We start from the raw sequence: 19,415 nt of genomic DNA on the forward strand, positions 1-19,415 counted from the left end.
CAGTCACATGTCTCTTCGTAGGTTTGAACTATTGATGAGTGGAACGGGAGCGCTATTTAAACTTTCAAAAGATTTTGAAGACTCTTAAGCAGCAGAACTGCTTGAGGAAAGCATGTATCATTGACTGTGTATTTGGCTCTTATTATGAACATTTAATTACAATTTGCATGATGTGTATTATATGACAGGACCCCATATTTCTATTAGAGCCTCGGTTGTGCAAGAACATAGTTGCAATCTATGTATTTTAATTTTCAGCCACATCAAAGATCTGGTAGAAAAACGTACACCTAAGACTACCAAGGTTTTGCATAGTTTAGTTGAAAACGATACCTCATTTTGAAAAGGAATATATCGAAAGGTTGGCTTCACGGAATTTTATGTTTTTTTTTTGCGATATTGAAGACTTCAATATTCTCACCAGCTCCAAGAACAAAACTCGAAGGATTATTTTCTCCCTGCCTGGTTGAAAAAAACTGGCATCCATCTGAGGAAGTTGCCGTAAGATGAACTGTATAAGAGTTACATATGATTAGCATCTATATTAGTCATTGCAAATTTATAGTAAATGCAAATTTTGATTCAAAATATGATATCTTTGTATAAAATACACAATAATTTATACAAGCCATATTTATTTATTTATAATTATGAACTCATTATACCTGTAATATGATCTGCAGAAGAAATGAATGAGTCATAATGTAACTATTTTGCTTATTATTTCTATGTAAACTTTTAACCATATTACTTTTTGAAGATGTTTAGTTTCATGGCTCTGATTCTGACGGCATATATACTACATATAGCTAGTATATCGCATCAGCATGGCCTCATAATAACCCCACATTTTCTTTATATACCAAAGAAAGAAGAAAGGAAGAGAATGTTGCCTCATCTTAGCTCAAAAATTTAGAATACATAAAATCTTAATCCCCAAACTGCGATATATATATGAAGTTTAATAAATTATACATTATACCTTCCACTCCAACGCCTTTCTGTGGTAAATAGGAACCGTCACCATGTCTAACTATTGTCTTCATGAAATCTCCCGGTGAAAGTACTTCTGAAATCTCTGAGCTGACCACGTTTTCGTTCTTGGACTGTTGGGGGAACATAATGGCGTGGAGCACCATGATCTTATCCTCGGGATCAATCCACGGGTGTGGCCTCCTTGTACTGTAGGTGCGAAAAAAAACCTGCCATACTCTACTGCAGAATCATCTGCAAGCCAAGAGTAACCAAGATAAATTTGTTCAGATAAGCTTATTATAGTTACACAGTATATCTTGCTTGTCAACAAACTATTATAAAACAATTACTGTCAATTATGAAATATAGCGATCAATTCAAGCATTATAATTTGAAATGGAGGAAATGTCTATAGCATAGGAACATATAGTCATGGGATATATCTAAACCGTTCTGTTTCCCTTTAGGGCAAGTACATTGGTGTCGTATAATAGGTAATCTCAAGCACGACACGTAATTTTGATACGACTTATTAGATAACTTATACAATAGGCTGTCTTATAGGTTGTCTCATAGAAACTCTTTAATTTCTTAATTTGTGTAAATAAAAAAGAAATGTTGTATATTGCATGACAACTAAAACTCGTACACTGGTGGTCTAGTTGTCTCATAGTCCTAAAATTTAGCTTATGAGGCGGTTGTCTCGCGAAACAACGACCTCTTTCTCTCACCTCACTCTCTCTCCTCCACATCCCCAAAAATCTTGCGTGACATTGCATGAGATGAGCTACGGACTGCTGACGTGTAGCAATGTACTTGCCCTTGGTGGAAGAGAAGCTATTAATTAGAGTATATTTGACAGTTGTAGATATACGTATCATAGAATGCCATATGTAGGGGAGCCTTGCCTCCCTAGCCTATGTACTCAATATATACTAGGCGAGGCCTCAATGCTATATAATCAATCCATTATACACGATCAGTTTATCTATATGGTATCACATGTTTAGGTTTACATCATAAGCCACAATGCCTAACTTTCTGCTAATCACCGCGATCCTATTCTTCACGCGCCGCTGTGTTGTCCCCCATGGCGCGCATCCAGTGTGCCCCCTTGATAGCCTCCTAGCACGGCCCTAGGAGGTCACTCATGACCTTCGCCAGGGGCCGCGCCCAAGTCTAGTTAGCGATTGAATTTATCCGCTTCCGCTAGCGTCAGGCAACAATAGATCGTGATGAGCTCACTCGGGTGTCGTCATTTGCTGGCTGACCATGCCATCCCTCTCTATCGCCGCCCCAAGTAGGATCTGCCCTATATGATGCCTCCGCTCCACACCATTGGACCTTCGCTCAGTGATAGCCATGGCGATGGTTGGGCGTGCCCTTCCTCCATGCGGTATCTCGGCATGCACCACCCATCATGGGTATGGTGTGCCTTCCCAACATGCTCATCTTCCTCGGCAGTGCAGCTCCATCCCACCTCTCCAGCAACCTTCCCCGATGGGATCCGCTTCCCCACACCGCGAGATGGGCCGCGCCCCTCTTCGCTATCTCCTCATCACCGGCATATCGGATCTACCCTCCCTTGTGCGCCCCAGCGGGCGGCTCTGCCCTCCCTCCGTGCAGCTCCTCCCTACACGTGGAGATGGTGGCCTTGAAATTCAGTAGCGCCCTGCCGCTATCCCAGCTAAAGAAGGTGTTAGAAGAATCCATATTGTACGCAACTTCAGATAATGTATGTGACAAGGACTCGGTTAACCAATGTTGTTCTTGTATAGATAGAGCTGGTTTAAACTGAGTATCTTGCCACTACTACAAAATTGCATTAATCGAGAAGCTTTAAAATTGCCTCGGAGGCAGGCACATGAAAAAATCGCCTCGGCTAATGGCTTCGATTAACCGAGGCGGTTACAAAAAACCACCTCTAAAAATTGATTAACCGAGGTGGACTCCTTAACATGTCTGCCTCGGTTAATACCCCTATTTCCAAAGGCGGACACCTTGTAAAAGTCTGCCTCGGTTAATGGACCGAGCCTAAATGAGCCCATATGAGCCCAATTGCTAAGAACTACTATATAAAGAAGAAAACTCTAGCCTTCTCTATCTCCCTCTCTCTCACTCTTTCTCTCTCTCTCTCCCCCGACCATCCTCCCCTCCTGTGCACCCGCCCTCCTCTTACCCTCCTGTGCGCCCGCCATCCCCTCCCGCTGCTGCCCCCACCCTCTCCTCCTGCGCGCGGACGTGACGTGCGGGGAGCACGCGGCGGCGGCCGGAGGGGGCGGCGCCCGGCGTGGGGGCGCAGCCCTCGGCGGCCGCGCGGCCCGCCGTCCCCTTCCGCTCCTGCCCTAATCCTCCCCTCCTATGTGTGGACGCGGCGCGCGGGGAGCACGCGGTGGCTGGCGGCGGCGGCGCCCGGCATGGGGGCGCGGCCCTCGTCGGTGGCGCAGCTTGCCGTCCCCTCCCGCTCCTGCCCCCGCCCTCCCCTCCTCACTCAGACGTGGCGCGCAGGGAGCACGCGGCGGCGGCGGTGGGCGCGGCGCCGAGGCTCGGCGTGGGGCTTGGCCCCCGGAGGCGGCGCAGCACGCTGCGTAGCGCGGCCCCCGGCGGCGGTGCGGCCCGCTATGGAGGACGACGGATCTGAGGCCGGCGAGGCCGGATCCGCCGCCGGCGAGTCCGGATCCTGCAGCGGGGAGGCCGGATACAACGATGTGGAGGTGGATCCAGCGGCGGCAACCCGTGGATGGACTCAGCGGGCCCATGGATGGGCTCCGTGGGCTTCTCCATAATTATTTTTATTTTTTTTCATTTACCGAGGCGGCGACAAGAACCACCTCGAAAAAGGTCACATTTATTGTGGCGGCGCCTCCGAGGCGGTTGGTGTTGCCGCCTCAGAAAATCATTTTCAACCGTCTCGGAAAATCCTTTTTTAATAGTGTGCACTACAAGTTGTAATTTAACTCTTGTAATCTCTAGCGTCGTTCTCTATATATATTAACATGAAACCGTGTGCTTGCCAAGATAGGCAGCCACGTTAACCAAATTGCTGTGAATTTTTTCAGAAGGAACATGCTAGGGATCACCAGTACCAGGATGACGGCAGGCGGCGGCAGTGGTCAAGAACATACCTACTCTGTTTTTCTTTACTAGTGGCTCCGGCCCACGGTGGCGGTGAAGCTCGGGCTCCCACATGCAGCATCGAAGCTCGGGCTCCCACTCACGGCGAGAGTGAAGCTCTGGCTCCTGCTTGCGGCCATGGTGGAACTCCGGCTCCCGCCCACAGCGGCTCTCGCTGTCGTGGCTTGCATGTAGCAGCACACCTCACTATCGGCGTCGAGGTCGACCAGTGAGAGAGATGGGAAAGAGATCTGTAACTTGACTCAACAGCCAAGACACGGTTATAATATGAGATGTACAAGCAACCGAACATAATTTTGGGCTAGCCAGACTTGATTGATCAAGAAAACCAAATGCAAGCTGATGGCTAAAATTGGAAAGACTTGGGCTTGTCTGGCTCTAGATGAGTCGTATACCGGCGAATAGGGTCCGACCTTGTGCGCCGCAGCGGGCGGTCCCTGGTAGGATCGGCTCCTCCAGGATCTGCTCCAACGTCGACTGCTTGTACGGCCCCTCTTCTCTATCTCTCTCTCCTCAAGATGACTTTGCTGGCGTGGTGCGCAGAGAGGAACGATGATAAGATGGGTGAGGTGTTCTGCTACATGCACCTTGAGAATTCTACACGATCAGAGATCAAGATTGTGTCTGTACTCTATATATATATATATACTGGCCGATGCTTCAATACAATACAATCAGTCTATTATACACAATCTGTTTTTCTAAGGGGTGATGTGTGCCTTTACGGGGTCAAGTAAGTGAGACATGGATTTTGCCATAATCTGGGATATTCAGTACAGAACAGGCTATGAAAATGTCCTGAAGATCTATTTAAGTCACCACTATGGCGGTTCATCAGTGTTTGTACCACCAGACATGGAAACTCTGGCGGCACCAAAACAAGACACAAATGGCCGGCCTTCATGATTGATGAAGAATATTTGTAGGTTTGCGTGAATTATTGCATACTTTCATGATTACCTTTGGGCGATCTGTTTGCAGCACAAGATTCGTCGGTATTATCCTCATGTTCAGCTCCAATGGATGGGGATGATGACCTCCGGCGACCACCGACTCGTCTGCTTTCCCTGCTTCCCATTGCAAGCTCTGCGCAGAAAAAGACAGATAAAGCCCAGCATTGATGCGCCCATCAGCCGGCTGCGGAACGAAGCGTAATTGTGAGTAAGAACAGAATCAGTTTCGATCGATGCGCTTACTTACGATACCAATAGAGCACTAGGGATGGGATTGATGCCTCCTTTAGCCACAGACCACAGTTAGTCTAGCTGTATCTCTACTACTACAGCTGCATGCCTTGCATTGCAAAAGCTTTGGTGTACTCGGTAGGTACAAAGCATGGCTTAATGGGAAGGTCCCCAGCGGCCAGTTGTTGTGTGAATGGAATCAGTTTCGATGCGCTTAAGATACCCAAGCATGGACCGGTCCGTTCCCCTGTGTGCTTGGAAATTAATAAATAGAATGACTTACAGGTCATGCAAACTTTGTTAATGTTAGTGCTTTTTGGAGCCTTGTGTATGTCACGTTAATTAGTTTCTTCGCTGGATACAGAGCTGTCACCATTATTTATAATCTCCACGTCATCGCCCGTCAAATACATTAGTTGGAATGCATGATGGGTCATCATTTATATCCTTCCTTTTGATCTGATTTCTTCATCGTTGCCTAACTTTTATATGCCGACAAGTGGAACAGACGTGACGGGTCAGTGCACTGTGCACTCATCGACACCAGTTGGAAAGCGTCATAAACACCGGCTTTCCAACCACTACTATGACCCGAGGCCACAAGTCTTCGTCTTCCTTACCATCTGAAATATGGCACTATTTATATCATTTCGAGTGATTTTGGTGATCGAATAACAACACAATACTTGAAATAATATGATTGTTAAGATGACAATTCTCAGGCTTTTAGGTTCAAGTGATGACAAAAGAGAAAGAGAAGATAGGCGTAGCAAGGCTCGAAGGGCCACCCCTACGGGGGTTCCGCTACCCGGTTAGCGGACGGGGGTCGAAGGGGAGCCGCCCCTCGCGGGTCTCAGGGCAGCGCACCGGAAGAACCGACGCCAAGGGCATCGGTGCATCCGATGGTTGTCGGAAGAACCGACGCCATGGTATTTTGGTGCAGAAGGGAATCGAAACCGAGTCAGCTTATAGGCACCGGATGAACTGATGGTTCAAAAACGGGCATCAGTGCATTGGGCGTACTGTGTTCCAGAGACGATGCAAGTCGCGCTAGAGCCAAGTCTTCAGCACCGGTTGAACCGGTGAAGCATCGGTGCATACCATCGGTGTAATGACGTCAACAGAAGAGTTGAGTGCTGTGAGTGACCGGTTTAACCGACGGCTAAGCATTGGATGAACCGGTGGTCACTGTGTCAGCTGTCAGGAGTTCAACGGCTATCTCGGGTCTTAGAGTGACCGGATGAACCGACGCTACCCCTTAAGAGGCATCGGTTCATCCGATGATACGCAGATTTTCAGCTGACCGTTGGAGCAACGGCTACAAGACTTGGTGGCCTATATATACGCCTCACCCCGGCCATTTGAAGATTGCTGGAGTTGCTGGACATCCCACACACACCCAAGAATATCTCCAAGCCATACAAAAGCATCAAGATCATATCCTTAGCCCTTAGCACACTTTGAGGGTGTTGTGTAAAGGTTAGCTCTTAGTGAGTGTGATTGCAAGGCCTTGAGCCTTTGTGCTGTGGTTCTCTAGTGAACCAAAACAAGAGCTTAGTGCGCCGGCATCTTGGAATGTGAAGCTCGCCGGTAACGTCATCGACCCTCTGACTTGGTGTGGAGCGGCGACGACATCTTTGTGCAGGGGACGTGGAGACCCCCATCCTTTGTGGAGAAGCTCCTTAGTGGAACCCGGGGCCAAGGTGACCGTGATTGTGTTCACGGAAGAGACTTGGTGGCCGAGTAGCAATACTCTTAGTGAGTGCTACAACAACGTGGATGTAGGTATGCCTTTGTGGCTAACCAAACCACGGGATAAACACCCGCGTCAAGAGTTTGCTATCTCCTATCCCGCTTTTAAGCTTCCGCATTTCTTACTAGCAATTTGTGTGTCTTTACTTTCATAAAATAGTTTCTTGATAGAAAAGGCTATAGGTTGCTAAACTCTTTTGGGATAGGGGTTTCACACTAGAACAACCTAGTTGCACATATAGAAAGCATGTTTTAGTTTAAGTTTTGTGCAAACCAGTTGGAGCCATAGGTCGGTCTAAGTTTTTTTAGTGCCTAATTCACCCCTCCTCCTTTTAGTCTAGAGCACCCGATCACTTTCACCATCTCACAAAAATATCACTTGTGATGAGAAAAGACATATTTTCCTTTTGAAATAACACCACCCAGTACCAAAAGCTATCCGTAGGCACCAGCTGGTGTTACCATCCGGTACTGATGTAGAAGTATCCGGTGGTAACGCCACCGAGTGCCTATGGTTATCCTTTGATATCAAAGGGTATCCGTAGGCTTCTATCCACTCTAAAAATATTGGCATGGTACTAGGTCTTCTTCATGCAGGTACTTATGAGATGGACTTATGGTGTGTTTTCTAATAGTGGTGAGAGCAAGTTTAATACAGTTTGGCTAAGCCAAGTAGGCCAAATCAGTTAGAGACGAGTCTACAGTCAAAGGACAAATACAACGCACAGCCGACATAGACATGCAGTTTTTTTTTGCACCCCCAAGCAATAATTGGAGAGAGAGAGCAGAGCCGTAGTCACGTTCATCGATGGCATCCGCGCGTGCTACAAGGCGAAGCAACGAGGAACGAGCGTGTTGTACGAAGCGCTGCAACTCGGCGACGGAGGTGAGGATTTGTTGCACGCTCAGAGGAATTCGTATTGGGCCGCGCATCCACAGGCCCGGCCGCCCTCTTCTCAGAACGGCATCGGTGGATTTCTAGCCGGCTGGAGCAGCCAACCCCGCCGGCCGCCCATCGATCCCCTCCCTCTAGCCGTTCCCCGCCCGTTTCGAGCCCGCTGTGAACAACCCGCGCCGCCTTCTGCTTTCTTCGCGCCCTTCCTGCTCTCTTCCCCGCTTCGCACGCTTGGAGGAAGCGCTGCGCCATCGCGGCCACCACGGCCAGGCCAAGCTGCACGCTACTAGCCGCCAGCGCAGGCGAACAGTCGCATCGAGCCCCAAAACGGGTGCGCCTGGCAATGCTAGTGCCACCAATGCCAGCCCTGTCACCGGAATCCTCGCCAGCGGCACGCTCTCACTAGTCAAAGGGCCGCCCCTCCTCCTGTGACAGGTAGGGCCATTGACCCTGCACGCCCACATGGCTGACCATCCCGGGTGCACTAGATTTGAATATATGTGTTTTCTCATCTAAGACAATTAATAATAGTCGGCTATATCTGCCACTATAGCCTATAGATGAAGGACAACCGCTATGTCATTTAGCCTGCTAAAGCCGGCTATAACCCGCTAAATGCTGGCTATAGCTCTCTAAAATCGGCTATAACCCGCTAAATGCTGGCTATAGCCCGCTAAACACGACAGCCCTGCCGGCTGCTAAATAACGCCTTAACCGGCGATTTAAAACATTGCTTCTAAAGAGGTTCACAGTGAAACAAACAACAGCTACAAGTCGTCGACAATAATAACTAGATGTGGAAACGTTTGCATTCTGGAGCTTGTAGATGAGTGTGAACTCATCGGCCAAACCTAGATGCCAATAATCTGACAGAATAGCCCGCATATAAATACTTATCGTTTGTTAGCATAACAATTTCTAACAAAAGGAAGTTTTCTATAAGTAATACCCCAATAATCATCAATGCTTGACTAATAATCTTGAACATCTTTGTCAGATTATTCGCATCTAGGTTTGGCTGATGACTTCACAATCATCTACAAGCTTCCTTTATTTACTTAACATATCATGTCCTTACACATGATCAGCAATTGGTATAAGTTGCTTATGAGCTTGACCTCACCTTTAAGTCTCCGCTGTCATTAATATTATTGGTGCCTATGGGGCCGAGTGGCCCACCAAAGATTTCACTATTATTAACAAGGAGACAACTGACTGGTATCATACGCTTCTGGGGCATTCTGGAGCTTGTAGATGAGTGTGAACTCATCGGCGAAACCTAGATGCCAATAATCTGACAGAATAGTCCGCATATAAATACTTGTCGTTTGTTAGCATAACAATTTCTAACAATAATCATCAATGCTTGACTAATAATCTTGAACATCTTTGTCATATTATTGGCATCTAGGTTTGGCCGATGACTTCACAATCATCTACAAGCTTCCTTTATTTACTTAACATATCATGTCCTTACACATGATCAGCGATTGGTATAAGATGCTTATGAGCTTGACCTCACCTTTAAGTCTCCGCTGTCATTAATATTACTGGTGCCTATGGGGCCGAGTGGCCGATCAAAGATTTCACTATTATTAACAAGGAGACAACTGACTGGTACCGTACGCTTCTGGGGCAATATACAACTAGAGATTTCATCGACTTGCCAGTCGTGTATGGTTAGTCATCATTGATCCTTCTTTTTCTAGATTAGGCATCAATAAAACTAGAGTTTTGGGTGTAATAGTGGATATACTCCCTCCGTCTTGAAATGTAGATTATTCTAGGATTTTTCCAACAGATTATGGAGATGGAGAAAAGACTCTCCTACCCTAATTATTAAGCATTGCAACTCTATTTGGGTAACTAAATATGTGCTAATTAGTGTAGCATGCCCTTTCTCATGCACCTCCTCTACATATACCTCCTCCTACATGGCTGCATGCATCTTTTTCTACTGGGAAAGACCCGAAAACGATGCACAATTAAGATGATTTGATCCACTCTCAACCTAGAATATCTTACATTTGAGTACAAAATTTGAACTCTAGAATGCCCTACATTTAAGGATGGAGAGAGTATATTGTAACTTGTAAGCATGTGAGGAATGTGGAGTACTCTCTCCTAGTTGTGATGAGTGAATTGTCAACCGTGCGGTGTGATCGTGTGCTTGGTCTTTGGTTGCAGGTACACGGGCGTCGAGTGTCGACGGAGAGCTGCCGTGGATGTGCTGTGGCCGATGGACTGTGCGGTGGACGGCGGTGAAGGGCAGCCGGGACCGGAGCTCGGGCCGGGCGGCAGCTGTGGCATCCACTCCTGGATCGAGGGCGCAAGCGCCGACGGATAGCGGGTTTCTTGGTTTGTGCCACAAAACCAAGCTGGCGGACGGCGGTTGAAGACGCCAAGTCGTGGAGGCACGGGCGTCGGTCTCGGGACTGGCGGAGGAACGGGCGTCGACGGCGTCTAGGGCGTCGCTGCGGGCGAGGAGGTGACATGCGTCGGGCGGCGTCTAGGGCCATCAGAAGGCCGAGCCGGGAACGGCGTCCAGGGTCACGGCGTGGAGGCAGGAATCTTCCCGCGCGTGGAGTTTTGGTGGTTTTCTCAAAACCGGCCACCTACCCAGGTTTCGTGGACCCTCCAAAACCGTGGACCGGATCTTCATCTACGTGGCGGCATCGCGGAGAAGACTTTGATTCAAAGAAAGAACCTCGGCTGTCGGATGAGTCCTTGTATCTTTTTCTGGTTTTGCCCCTTCGGGCTTTCTAGTGTCTAATTAAATTTAGGGGTAGTTTAGTCTTTTAGTTCTAGAGTTAGTGGGCATAAATATCCCCTCACCCACTCTCTCTCTCTCTTTCCCTGGCTGGTACACAGACCAAGCACTGCCTCTCCCGTGCGTCTCCTCCCCCTCCTCTTTTCTTCCCCCCTTTCTTCTCTAGGGTAAGGTTTGGAGTATGGATTTTTGAGACTCTTGTACGGAGATTGACCGCGAAAGGAGGCCCTTCCCTCCTTGTGCCCTCGAGGTGTTTGATTTCATTTCAATCTCCTACGTCTTGTGCTTTGTTTGTGATGAATTTGATTTTCCTATGTCGATTCTTGAGCACGAGATGAGGGGTTGTTTCTTGACGATCACGTGACTTTTTGAAGTGATTCTAATCCATCTAGCCTAGTGTTAAAACCCGCGGAATCACGAGTCCCTACAATTCGAAGTTCTTTTGAGTTCTAGAGAAAACCCCATTCTTGCTCGGGAATTCCTCGATTCCTCCCAAACCATGGAGTAATTCGTCGATTCCTTTGGTGGGTATGTTCACAAGGTCTTTGTGATCATGCCTGCAAAATTTGAGCCCCTTTGGACTTGGTTTGATCTTCCAATCGTCAAGATTTCCAAAGGATGCGGGCTGGAAAAACGTTTCTGGACTCGAACAGAGTTTTTCCTACCACCAGATGAACCGATGCCTTTGAAACAATCCACGTCGGATCAACCGGTGAGTAGGTTACTCATGCGTTAGGGTTTTTCTGCTGCTCGTCAGTTGTACCGGTGCATTAGCTATCCACGGGCATCAGATCAACCGGTGAAGCTTCACCAGCGACCTCCTGCTTGCTTTTTCTTCGTTGCACCGACGTATAGAGTTTGTTCAGTGTCGGATCAACCGGTTTTCAGCTGGGCATGCTTTGAGGCCTCTCTGGATAATTACACCGACGTAGGTGTTTTGACACCGTCGATTTAACCGGTGTTCATGAGTCCGGTTTGAGGCGTCTCTGGACAACTGCACCGACGTCAACTCTTGATTTTGTCGGATCATCCGTTGTAGCGTCGCCGGTTGAACCGACGCTTTGTTAATTCCTGCGTCGGATCAACCGGTGCTCGCTTTTCTTGCTGCCGGCTCTGTGATGTCGGTTGAACCGGTGAAGACTTTCTTCACACGTCGGTTTAACCGGTGTTCATATACCGTGCTGTTTCTTGCGCTGTTACTTCGTGTTTGCATCCGCATTGGTTCTCGCTTATTCCTAGGGGTGTTTTGTGTTGGTGTAGCTCATCCATAGCTACTTCATACTTCACCTAGCATTCTAGGGTCGGGTGTGTACTTGGGATCTTAAGCCGAACTTCCGATTGCGATTATTTTTATCGGCTCCCATTCACCCCCCTCTGGTCGCCTTTTCGGTCCCTCAGCATGCAATGATGGAATCTAGAAACAAATATAAATATAACAATTTGTTCCGAGTTTAGGCATCACAAATACACCATTTTGACTAGAAATGTAAATATTTGGAATCAGTTAAAACCACACAAGTTTCACTGCCATCTCAAAATATGAAAGAAAATGGAGAACCATGGTTTCTTATGATCCCATGTGGGTGCCATTGTCCATGTTCCAACCACCTCTGCACTGCACCACAGGCGTGCAACATGATAAACTCTCTGCTCTTCTTGTCCTTCCTCAAAGAAATTGCATTACGGCTGCAAACCCACAACAGCTCTTAACACTACCTAATGGCTACTCTGCCAAGAACTCCCGATACCTTGGAAATATTGGTCGAGAGAATGCTCCAAAAATTACCAAGAGATGACGACCTCGAAGGTGTGGCCACCATGGTCACCATCTTCCGGGTTCCTGGCCACGTCCGTCAGGCTAACAAGCAGCTGTACGAGCCTAGGATGGTGTCCATCGGCCCATACTACCGTGGTCGAGAAGAACTCTGTGCCATGGAGCAGCACAAATTGCGGTATCTCCGTGATTTCCTTGGGCGTGGAGTGGGGGAGACGCCACCCCCTCTGTCTTCTTACGTCGAGGCAGTTCGAAAGGTTGAAGAACGAGCGCGGCATAGCTACTATGAGCGGACCAAGCTCTTCGGCATCAAGAGTGAAGCAAATGCCATGTCGTCGGACAGCCGTCAGAACAACGCTGAGCCAAGTGAAGATGCCCAAGATGGATTTGCAGAGATGTTGCTGCTGGACGGCTGTTTCATCCTTGAGTTTCTACTCAAGTGGCATGAAATTGAAGATGGTGCCGACGCACTTCACAACATCGGCTGGGGTCTTGCTCTGCTTAACTCGGATCTCCTGTTGCTGGAGAACCAGATCCCCTTCTTTGTTCTGGTGAGTCTATACACAGTGCTTAGCGAGAGGACGCCAGGGGATGGGGTGGTTCCGACGCCAAAAGACCAGCTTATTCACGATCTTGTCTACCTTCTCCAGAATGCCACCTTCTCACAGGGTCAACTCCCTCCCTCTGATACAGTATTCACCGTGAAGATTCACCATCTACTGCACCTCTACCATGAAGCGTTTGTGCCCAAGCCCAAGTCTGATGAACCACCCAGCATACCGCCCGATCCTAACCCTCTGCCTGAGCAGGCACCTCAAACGCCTGTTGCTACTTCTGCTGAGGCGCCTGAGGCTGAGCACATCAACGTATCTGAGCAGGCAGCCCAAACACCCGGTGCCACTTCTGCTGAGGCTACTGAGGAAGAGCACATCAACGTATCTGAGTCTGAGCAGGCAGCGCAAACACCCGGTGCCTCTTCTGCTGAGGCTACTGAGGAAGAGCACATCAACGTATCTGAGCAGGCAGTGCTAATGCCCGGTGCGTCTTCTACTGAGGCTCCTGAGGCTGAGGGAGAGCACATCAACGGCGGAAATTCTGCCACGGTGATACCTTGCGCGACCCAGCTACGCGAGGCCGGCGTCCGGTTCAAGCGGAAGAAGTCTCCCAAGAACATGTTCGACATCACATTCTCCCATGGGGTAATGGAGATCCCCCGCGTGGAGATCGACCACGCGAACAAACCCCTCCTCGTCAACCTCATCGCGTTCGAGCAGAGCATGGGGAAGAAAGGGGCAGCCGCGCCTCTGACGAGCTACACGGCACTCATGACCGGGCTAGTCAGGACCGGCAAGGACGTCGAGGTCCTTCAGAAGCATGGGATCATCGACAACATGCTGTCCAGCGAGGACGACGCGGCGAAGAGCTACTTCAATCACCTCGGTGCTTGCTGCACTCTAGACTACAACGACCATTACTACGCAACGGTGTTTGCACGATTGAACAAGCATTACAAGTCCAACTGGAACAAGCACATGGCTAAGTTCAGGCGGGATCACTGTGCCAATCCATGTTCAATTGTCTCACTCATTGTCGCGGCGATGGTTTTCTCCTTTGGCGTCTCCCAGGCATCCATTGCTTTCTACCGCCTCCACAGCCACCATTAGACGATAGGAGTAGTACTATTTCATATGCCTATCCTGAGTATTTCAAGTTGCTATCTATCTTATTTTTTTACTGTTATTCCATGTAAGCCTTCCTAATCGAAAATATATGTTTATCTATACATTAGCACTGTGTTCAGAAACCACATTTGATCATTAATTTTGCATGTGTATGCTTGTTTTCTGTGTTCTGTGTGCTTTGATGTCAATTATACCCAAGCCACCATGTTCCTTCGAGTAGCATGTATGTTTCCATGCTACTAGACAACCTCCTCGCCTATTGGCATCATCCCTTAGGCCTGCTAATGTGTTGGGTTGAAATGAGTTTTATGGGTGGGTTTTGAAATGGAGTGTGTTTGGATGATTTAAAATGAGTTGTATTAGTTAATGGGGTGGGTCGGGGTGGGTTCTATATAAATGCGGGTTGAGGCGGGTTGGGGTGGGTTGAAATGAATATTTTTTACAAAATAGTATAACTATATATAAATGTGGGTCCCACGTGTGAGCTGGACTCTGAAATTAAAACCACGTGTTTATATCAGAAAATTTTATCAAAATTGACTGAATTTTGTTGGAGATGACTCAGTACGACTGGCAGCTATTTTGTGCAAAGCAGTGTGGCTAGAACTAACTGTGGGCCCCACATGAAAAGCCGGACTCTGGAATTAAAACCTCGCGTTCACACTATAAAATTTTATCGAAATTGACTGAAATTTGTTGGAGATGACTCAGTACGACTGGCAGCTATTCTGTGCAAAACAGCGTGGCTAGAACTACACGTGGGCTCCACATCAAGAGCCGGACCCTAGAATTAAAACATCGCGTTCACACTATAAAATTTTATCGAAATTGACTGAAATTTGTTGGAGATGACTCAGTACGATTGGCAGCTACTCTGTGCAAAGCAGCGTGGCTAGAACTACACGTGGGCTCCACATCAAGAGCCGGACCCTAGAATTAAAATCTCGCGTTCACACTATAAAATTTTATCGAAATTGACTGAAATTTGTTGGAGATGACTCAGTACGACTGGCAGCTACTCTGTGCAAAGTAGCGTGGCTAGAACTACACGTGAGCTCCACATCAAGAGCCGGACCCTGGAATTAAAACCTCGCGTTCACACTATAAAATTTTATCGAAATTGACTGAAATTTTTAGAGATGAGTCAATATGACTGACAGATACTCTGTGCAAAGTAGTGTGGCTAGACATATATGTGGTCCCCACATTAAGTGTAAAACCACTAAATTCCTCTGCATAGTAGAACACATGGGTTTTTATGGGTTACCCGCTTATAATGGGGCGGGTTGGTTAGAGTTGAGAAATTAACTAATTGGGTTGGGTGGGGTTGGGTATCTAAATATGTTAATTTTGGGTGGGGTTGGGTATGGTGCGGGTTCCAACCCATTAGCAGGGCTATCATCCCTGCTGTCCCAAAGTTAGTGTTTCCTGTAGATGTATATCCATTTTATAACATTAACTAAAAATTTCAGGGTGCAGAGGTAAATTGGCATAGAGGATAGGAAAGTGCTCAAACCCATCATTTTTCTCTTAATACTATTAAGCAGATGTATATACTCATCCACAGAAGATCACGCTGTGTCAACGAGTCTAAAATAAGTGAATGGCATATATAGCCCACTTGACAACGAAGGAGACCAACAAAATACTAATATTAGACCTGATTGTTCTATGCTTTTATTCTGGCAAGGCGAAGAGAACCGTTCATTTATTCTCTAGCAGAAGAGATGCACTCACTACTACAGGATCCTTTATATTTATTCCGGTCGGTATTGGGACCGGGACTAATAGGGGCTTTTTGACCCGGTTGGAACCACCAACCGGGACCAAAGGCCACTCATTTGTCCCGGTTGGTGGCTCTAACCAGGATAAAAGGCCCCATGGCCTATTGGTCCCGGCGTGGCTCCAACCGGGACCAAAGTCCCTTACCCCCTTTTCCCCTTCCTTTCTCCCCCGCCCGAGCCATTTAGCTCTATTCTTGTCTCGAGTGGGGGAAGTTCTTGCCCATTTTATCCATGATTTTGTGAAGTCTTTTGGTTCCCCCGTCCATCCAATAACTCTAAAGGTTAGGAGCTTGATCATCTCCTCTTTCATCGCTTCTGTAGCTCATTTCATGGTTTATAAATAGAGGAATGTGATATTTTTTAGATTGGGAAAATGTTGGAGTTTTGTTATTTATACATCATTTGAGCTGATGAGGATATGCCAATGCTTACTCAAGTTACACATAAGCAAGTGCATGAAAGACCAATTATGCGTAGCCGAGCTAAGAAACTACAACAAGAGGTGAACACGCTACTTTGTGAAATTCATTTTAATATCAATGATAATTATATGCTGCCTAAGTTGTGCACTTGCTGTTACTCGGGTTCACCAAGGAGGATGACAAGAATACAAAAGGAGAAGACAACAGAGAAGGACCACACTCAAACCTAAGGATGGATTCGGATCGGATACGGATGAAATCAGATCCGGATGTCACTTTTTACCACATTTTAATCCGGATACGAATGCGAATGCGGATTTCATCGGATACGAATACAAAACGGATAGTTCGAATCCGGATTCGGATCCGGATACCTTCTCGATTTGAAACATAGAGCTATCATGAGTATCAGAATTTTTTGTCAATAATTTTATAGTAGATCAAAATTATTATACAAGAGTAAAGGATTAGAAGATAGCTAATAAAAAAGAATATAATTATCTATGCATAGCTTTTATATTAAATATATAATACTAATTATAAATGTAAAATAAATAAATATTTAAATACTTAATAATTAATATATAAAAAATATTTTATCATTAAATAAATAATTAATTTGACTCATATTAAATAATTTTAATCATGAAATAAATATATTAAATAGTTAAAGTTAATTTTTATATCATTACTAATTTTAATAAATATATTATTAGTTATCTAGCTTTCTAAATAATTTAAATAGTGTATATTATTAAGTAATTAGGTATAAAGATAAGTTTAAGATTGTCTCACTAGTCACTTTTTCTTTGCGGATACGGACAGATATGGATGTGATCGGATATTCCTCGAATACGAATATGGAATCGGATAGAGAAAAGTTCTTAAAATCGGATTCGGATGCATCCATATGACATCCATATTAAAATCGAATACGAATATGGATATCCATATTTACGTTTTAAACGGATACGAATACGAATAATTCGGATGTTCAGCCATCCGGATCCATCCTTACTCAAACCCGACCAGTCTTGCAGAACAGTCTGAAAGAAGTAGTTGTAACTTTTGATTCCCAAAAGCTATAAAGGTCAATGAGGACATTTCGGAAAGATTATCAAGTCTAATTTCCAATGAGATCCGAGTACTTTAGTGAAGACTGGTCAGAAGGTCAACAGTCTGCCGGATATTCAACTTCTCATGCAAAACTGTACCAATCTACAATGTTTCATGGTGCAAGCTATATATGGTTGGAAAGATAAATAAGTCTACTTTCCAACGCAACAAACCTCATATCATTTGGACTTCACAATAAAGAGTTATGACTGATTGAGTGGAGACTGCACAGAAGACCAACAGCCACGTGACGCTCCTCGGGATTTCAGTTGGTGGTGACTTTTCATTTACCATAACTCCAGAAACTCTAAGGCCATTCACACCCATCAAGGAGGGTTGTTCCTTATATAAATATCCTATGTAACTCAGAGATTAGGAGACTTTTGATCATTTGATAAACCGATATTGTATTGCATCCACGCTGCCGAGTGGCTTACACACCTTTGTTCTTGCGAGTTCTTCTTGGACTTGTGAGGAAGATCTCTATGAGGTCCTCTACTCCGTGCTCAAGGTTGCCAGTTCGGCTGCGCCGTTTTGTGTGGATTAGTCCTGGTTGTGGTTATGCGATTGTTCGGAGATCGAGTCGAAGTCCTCAAGGTTTCGGTGCCTCTCTCTCTGTTGCTTGGTCGCATTCAACCTTGGCAGGTATAAAGCTATTTATCTGCTGTTCGCAGCAAATTTACCCTTGTTCTTAAACCTGCTGTTGTGAAGATCGGGCCATCCTTATGTCGGTTAATGTTGGAACCTACCATGAGCTCAAATGTGGTATTTATGGTTTGCATATGTAAATGTGATTTACTTGTATTAGTTGATCTAAATGAGTATATAGAGTAGATCTGAATTGCATGTATTTATAGATTTAAATATGAAATGTTGAATTGAATAATTATTTAGTGTGGTAAAAGATGTATACTTGGTATTTATTTTGTATTACAAATAATTATTTTGTATTAGTTGATGAAATATGGATTTGCGAACGAGTATAGTAGAATTTTTTTAGAATGAGAGTATGTTTATATGACAATATGTGGATTTAAATGTGAAATGTTAAATTGAATAATTATTGAAAGTTAAAAAAGATGTTTCCATAGCTATAGATAAAATTGTTTGAAAAATCATGTGTCCTCGATTTGATTAATCCGCCATGTCTCCATTCTTTCTCTCTTCATTCGTGAGAGACAAATACATAGACACATTGATAGAGAGAGAAATAAAGAGTCACCATTGTTGTTCTTCCGTCGTACTCTTGTTAATTTTTTCCCACCTACCCTCCTCGTATGCTATCTTGTGTCCGTTGAAAAAAAAGAAAGAGAAAAAAGGAGAGATCAGAAAGAAAGAGTTGAAAAAAGGTAAAAAAAAGGAAGTTGAAAGGGGTTATATTGTGGATTGTGTAGCTGCAAGTTCTAAATTTCAAATCTGAAAGTTTGTGGGCTAGTAACAGCAACGTTTACCATCTTTGACTGGCTTACACACTTGAATTTTCAGTACCATAAGCCTCCCTTGAACAGCCACCTATAGCTCCACAAAAATCTGAAACCAGACCTCTCATCTTGTATCCTTTCGATCGCTTAATCACAGCTGTGGTACTACCACTTTTGTACAACCACAGTCCTTGAGAACGAGTAAGAACATTGGTAAGTAAGAGGTGAGATTGTGTGGCTCCACAAATTTTACCTATTCCACATTCCATTGCATTTTTCTAACATGGCACGATCTAATTCTGAGTGTTCATGGTGGTCATCATGGTGAGCAAGAACGTCCTGTTGCACGGGCTAAGCTACACCAACTACAAAACTCATTGTTGGAAGCCATGGAGAGGATTTTCAATGAGCATCTTCCTGCAGCGGGTGGTCGAGGTCCACATCAGGAAGAATCTGGAGATGAAAATACTGGTTTTGGTAATGGATTTTATGACCGTTTCGGCAA

At 45.7% G+C, this 19,415-nt stretch overlaps 2 protein-coding genes across 9 annotated transcripts in view; one reads left to right on the top strand and one right to left on the bottom strand.

Annotated features, from left to right (window-relative positions):
* LOC120679011 (peptidyl-prolyl cis-trans isomerase FKBP62-like) overlaps positions 1-5,622 on the bottom strand; it is a 63,241-nt gene extending 57,619 nt beyond the window's left edge. Inside the window, exons 1-6 of one of the 8 annotated variants that reach the window (XM_039960496.1) lie at positions 5,307-5,621; positions 5,071-5,196; positions 4,524-4,637; positions 4,101-4,340; positions 983-1,227; positions 422-511 (exon numbers count right to left, since the gene is read on the bottom strand). In XM_039960496.1, the coding sequence (XP_039816430.1) occupies positions 422-511; positions 983-1,139 (247 nt within the window). In that variant the 5' untranslated portion in view covers positions 1,140-1,227; positions 4,101-4,340; positions 4,524-4,637; positions 5,071-5,196; positions 5,307-5,621. Of the gene's footprint in view, positions 1-421; positions 512-982; positions 1,228-4,100; positions 4,698-5,070; positions 5,197-5,306 lie in introns of all 8 variants that reach the window. The other 7 variants (XM_039960497.1, XM_039960501.1, XM_039960499.1 and 4 more) reach the window with 7 other exon arrangements.
* Positions 5,623-12,307: 6,685 nt separating this feature from the next.
* Positions 12,308-14,276, top strand: LOC120677507 (putative UPF0481 protein At3g02645). Its single transcript, XM_039958655.1, has one exon. The coding sequence runs from the start codon at positions 12,431-12,433 to the stop codon at positions 14,147-14,149; it is 1,719 nt and encodes a 572-aa protein (XP_039814589.1). The 5' UTR covers positions 12,308-12,430; the 3' UTR covers positions 14,150-14,276.
* Positions 14,277-19,415: the final 5,139 nt, after the last annotated feature.

Source organism: Panicum virgatum, chromosome 6N (assembly GCF_016808335.1).
Source record: "Panicum virgatum strain AP13 chromosome 6N, P.virgatum_v5, whole genome shotgun sequence".
NCBI classification, from domain to species: Eukaryota; Viridiplantae; Streptophyta; class Magnoliopsida; order Poales; family Poaceae; genus Panicum; species Panicum virgatum.